This window comes from Lolium perenne, chromosome 5 (genome assembly GCF_019359855.2).
Source record: "Lolium perenne isolate Kyuss_39 chromosome 5, Kyuss_2.0, whole genome shotgun sequence".
Classification (NCBI taxonomy): Eukaryota; Viridiplantae; Streptophyta; class Magnoliopsida; order Poales; family Poaceae; genus Lolium; species Lolium perenne.
The window spans coordinates 115,471,976-115,477,548 of NC_067248.2; the positions used below are offsets into that span (position 1 = coordinate 115,471,976).

The 5,573-nt window shown below is 47.4% G+C and overlaps 1 protein-coding gene across 1 annotated transcript; it reads right to left on the reverse strand.

The window, feature by feature from the left end:
* Positions 1 to 362: 362 nt before the first annotated feature.
* LOC139831570 (uncharacterized) lies at positions 363 to 980 on the reverse strand. Its single transcript, XM_071820865.1, has one exon. It carries the CDS (start codon positions 978 to 980, stop codon positions 363 to 365), a length of 618 nt encoding a protein of 205 aa, XP_071676966.1.
* Positions 981 to 5,573: the final 4,593 nt, after the last annotated feature.

Here is a 5,573-nt window from a genome sequence, read left to right on the forward strand (position 1 = left end):
ATTTGGTCGATCCTCGGGAGGGGGAAGTGATCCTTTGGAAAATGTTTATTGAGACACGTGAAATTGACACACATGCAAATGACTTCAGTGTTTTTCTTCGGGACTAGCACTGGGTTAGCAACCCACGTGGCCTCGGTGTGCAGCTCCTTGATGAAACCCGCTTCTTTGAGCCGATGAATTTCAAATAGCATGGCTTTGCGGTTTGGCTCGGAGAATCGTCGCCAAGGTTGTCGAATTAGTCTCGCCCTTGGGTCCAGATTAAGAGGGTGCTCGACAAGTTCCCTGGGTACTCCTGGCATGTTAGTTGGGCACCATGCAAAAATTTCCCAGCGCTCACGGAGGAACTCGATGAGCGCGCTTTCCTATGCGCTATCCAAGTTGGACGCGATAGCTGTCATCTTTTTTGGATTTTTCGGGTGGATCTGCACTTCCTTAGAGTTCTTGGAGGTGTCGAAAGCTTGCTCCTGCAAGGATCTACCTCCGTCTGGTAACACATCGTAGTTGGTGGTGAGTTTGAATGCTTTGTACTCAGCCTGGATCCCGAAGGTTTCAGAGAGCTTGTGGAAATCCTTGTCGCATTTATCTACCAAAGCAAAGCTTCCTTTCACCATGATTGGGCCATTGGGTCTGAGGATTCTCCATAACAGGTAGGTATAATGCGGCACATCCATGAATCTGGCGTATGCGGGTCGTCCCAAGAGAGCCTGATATTGTGATGGAAAATCGATAACTTCGAACTCTAGCTTCTCCTTCCTGAAATTTTCTCGAGTTCCAAACTGTATGTCAAGTAAGATCTTTCCCAGAGGATAATTCGGCTTCTCTGGTGTAATGCCATGAAAACGCGCGTCCGTTGGCATCAGATTTGCCAGAGAGATATTCATTTTCCTCAGCGTATCCGCGTATATGAGATTCAGACTGCTTCCTCCATCTATGAATATGCGAGAGACCTCAAATCCCACAATCACCGCTGGTAAGATCATAGCTGACTGTCCTGGACGTGGAACTTGAGGTGGGTGATCCTATTGAGTGAATCCTATGGCCTGTCCCAACCAATTAAGGTACTCGATGGTTGGTGGAGGCATCTTCTCTGCCATGTATACCTGTCGCGAAATTAACTTCTGCGCCCTGTTCGAGGGTCTTCCCTTCTGTATCGTCGACACTGCTCCCGTTGTGTTTATGAAGTCACCGTCATCGCCCTGAGGTGCCGCAGGTTGCAACTGATGCATATTTGCGCTGGCAATTGCAGGTGGTGGTGGTAGGTGAATTTCACTCCTTGGCCCCTCCACATACCCCCTGTTTGCAGCTTGCGTGTTGGTGTTCTTCGCGTACCTTCGCAGAGCTTGAAAAGTTCGACAATCCTTCTAAAGATGACCCGGCTGTCTCTTTCCCTCGTTGTCGAGATAAAAGTGCATCTGGCATGGCCCGTTCAACAAATCTTCGGGTGACATGTTGTATGGCCTTGGGAGCCTAGGCCGATTATTTTGCGTGCTAGAACTCAGCGCATCTCTATGATCGTTGCGCTGGTCATTGTTCCGTTGTAATCATCCCGATGATTTCCTCAACTATTTCCTCGGAAGCCAGCCGCCACTTGGCTGTGACCGTTATAATCTGTGAAGGGTCGAAAACGTTGCCTATTTTGATTGTTATTCCTATTACGATCCTCTTCGGGTGACCTCTGCCGTTTGTTATGAACAACATCTTCTCCGTCAGCCCAGCAATTTGCTATCTCCATGAGATGAGCTATTGTTCTTGCTTTTGCTTTTCCCAATTCCTCGATTAGGTCACTTCTTCTTCGGATTCTTGCGACAAACGCGTCGATTTCTATTTCATCTGACACATTCTCAGCAGAGTATTTTATGATGCTCCACCTCTGGATGTACATCCTCATTGATTCATCCGAGTTTTGTCTGCAGGTCCTTAGTTGCTCTATTGACGCGGGTTTCTTGCACGTGGAACGGAAATTCCTCACGAATAAGTCCTCGAAAGTTTCCCAGCTGTCGATGGATCCTTCCGGTAATTTTTCATCCAAGATCTTGCGGCTCCGCTGAGATGAATCTAAATGCTCTGCATGGCCGTTGTTCTGGTTCCACCCATCAGCTTCACTGTCTCCAAGTAATCAACCATCCAATCCTCAGGATCTTACAATTCATCGAATTTCTTGTAGCTGTCAGGTAACTTGAAACTAGAAGGCACTTTAGTCTTGCGAAATCGTCGGGTGAAACAAGGGAGCCCACATAAATCCTCCTCGCTAATTTCCGGTGAGTACCGATTCTCTCTTCTATTTTCATGGTCCCTCTCCTGTCGTGCTCTATCAACCCGTGCTTGCGTCACCGTGTTTCTCGCGTCACCTTCTCGTGGAGGATCTCGCGTCACCATAGTGGGTCGAGGACTATTTTGCCTTGGACTATTTCTTGGAGCACTTTCAGGTTGCAGTGTACTTGATCCTGCTATTGTTGTCCCCATGATTCCAACTCCTTCCATAGTCATGTTATACAGTGCTTCTCTGGGATCTCCTGGAGGTGGTTTGGATGCTAATATGAAATCATGTGTCGCCATATATCCCGCTTCCGGTGTTTTTGGGATGATGCTTCTCCCAGCAATGGATCATATAGAAGCCCTTCTTATGTGTTGCCTTGAACCTCTCCAAGGCCCTGTGTACATGCAATTAGTAAAAGCCTGGACCATATAGAAGGCAACTCGTCCCAAGTGTTATACCTACAAGGCAGCTCTCAAACATGGTTTGTTGCAATGCAATTGATAATTCATATATTTCAGGGACAAAAAGATAAGGGGACAACGGACAACCCTGTTTGATACCTCTGTTACCTCTGAACTTCACGAATGGCTAGCCCTTTATGATAACAAATAAGGTTGGAGAAGAAACACAAGAGTGAATTAAGTTAATAAAATGACCATGCAGCTCTTTACGAGCGAGAGCCGCAACGATGAAATTCCACTCAAGTCTATCAAAACCTTTACGAGATCAATTTTGAGCATAAAAGATTTGCTTTTCCAAGTGCTTAAAACAAAAGTATGAGCCATTTCCTGGGCAATAATAATGTTGGTGCTCATGCGCCTACCTTCCATGAAATCTAGTTGAGAGGGATGTATATAGTCTGACAAGTGAGGTTTAAGTCTATTGGATAAACATTTGGCAATGCTTTTATAAATAACATTACAAATACTAATAGGTCTAGCCAAGCTGTCAATGAGAATGCTTGCATCAAGGGTTGATCCTTCCCAACTAACACACATATGAACCTCATATCAAAATCAACAGCTGCAAGCACGTTTTGGTTGGTGTAGTGCTTTCTCCCGAATGCATCTCTGAGGGTGGCTTATGTGAACTCTAGCAGTCACATGAGTGCCATCAATGGGCCCAATACAATCCTGGCATGAACATGAATGAATTTGTTAGCTCTCAATGCAATATGGAGTTGCTCAACTTGAACCTTATGAACAATCATGTCATGAACTACAAGATAGAGTTGATCACCATGAAATATGGAAATGTAAGTTCAGAGATGGTAAACCTAGAGGGGGTGAATAGGTTTCTACAGATTTCAATTCTTTCTTTGCAATATTAGGCTTTGCGAAATATAAAGGTGAGCCCAATGCAAACTAGGTGAGACACCCTAGATGATAATACAAGTATCTCAAGCACGAAGGCTCTCACAGGATATATAGCACAAGTAAAGAGTTCGGTTAGGGATAACCGAAAACACGCGGAGACGAAGATGTATTCTCGTGTTCCCTTCATTTGCAAGAAGGTACATCACATTTGGAGAGGTGGGGATCCCACGAAGGATTTCCCAACGCTACGAAGGCTCACCTTCTTCTCCGGAGCCTATCCCACGAAGGATTTCCCAACGCCACGAAAGCTCACCTTCTTCTCCGGAGCCTATCCCACGAAGGAATAGCTCACTCACTTGTGGTAGACTTTGAGGCAGCCTCCAAACCTTCACAATATTGTCAGGAGAAAACCCACAGCCCGGGTGCTTCTGGACGTTTTTGCCCACCTAGGGTTTCTCAATGAACCCTAGTGACATAGGCATCCCGAATGGGCCTGCCGGATAAGGTACCCGAGGGCGTTTGGAGGCCCACGACCCGAAGATTCTCAAGGCCCAGAAGCCTGGCGAACATCAATATGGAATATAGATTTGTATTAGAAATCATGAGTCATGTAATTATACGGGAAATATTCGGATAGTCTCCAAGAGTTTGTAACTTGTACGACAAGAGAACCCTCAGCTCTCCCTCCTATATAAAGGGGAGCCGAGGGAAGGAGAAATGATCAAATCTATTGTCAACATAACCCTAGTTTTCTTAGTCGAGCACCTTTTTCGGCTGAACCTTCGGGATCTACTTGTCCTCTACTTTCTACGAAACCCTAGTCTACAATCTGTAGGCATTGACAAGTTAATCCCTTATCAATTGACGCCGTCTATGGGAATTGGAGGCGACAAGGAGGTGATCTCCATGGCATCGTCAACATCATCAACGACAAGCAACGCGATGGACGGAGGCAAACAGATCCAACCTGATCTCGACGATTTTGTTCCTCACCCTCCCGCCCGTTTGCATGCATATGCCGATTTGGAGGAGTCAATGGAGATGACGTTCAAGAGTTTCCACTTCCGCGTCGGGAAAGAAGGATCGCATCGTCTCGCGGCACCGATTTTTTCGGGACCGTTAGCGGCCGATTCCGATTTCTCGGGATCATCATCATCATCATCGATCGAGTCAGGCAACGAGGAGGTTTCGCCACCAAGCTTCATCAAGCCAGCCATCGGCGGAGAACTCGCCGGTATGCTCGGCGGTATGTCTTTCGGGTCGTTCATGGCTCCGATCTGAGCAGCGACTCGGAAAGCATCAACAATTTCGACTTCATCGACAAATCTACTTCTGTTCGAGAGGTCTTCACCGATTGATACGATGGTGTCACCAACCTGAAGATGAGGAAAACACAACTACAATATATCATCAAGTCTGCGTGATCGGGGAATCGAGCCGACGAGAGGACAAAGTGTTGGAGGCTTTCGATGATTTGGACAATCCATACATCGACTCCGCAGATCATATGAAACAAATACATCGGGTCCACACCGCGAGAGAAGATACTCGACGTAATGAATTGATGTCCATTTTTATGTCTACGCAAATGGATATGTGAGGATATCTTGTAGATATCAAAAATAGGTTGGTATGATAGAGATGCCCTGAGTAGAAGAACCGGAACGAGACAGGGCGCCTCGGCTGCGCCCTATATACAGGAGGGGCGCGCGGCGCAGTCGTTGTGCTTTGTCCGCGTCAGGCGCGCGTCCCGCAGCCCGAGCCGCTCGTGGTCCCACTGCCTCCAGCCCCACCGGCCAGTGACACATCGCAGTCTGAGCTAGCTCATCCGTCTCGGCATCTCTCCTAGTGCCATTCCCGCATGTGCTTGTCGCAGCCCGCTGCAGGCCTAGGCCTTCCACGTCGTCTCGTGGACCTCGGCCGTCCGATCCGTCGCTGGGCGGCCCAGATGGAACGGGCCTTCCTCTCGCCGCAAATAAAATATCTGCCCCGTTTCTAGA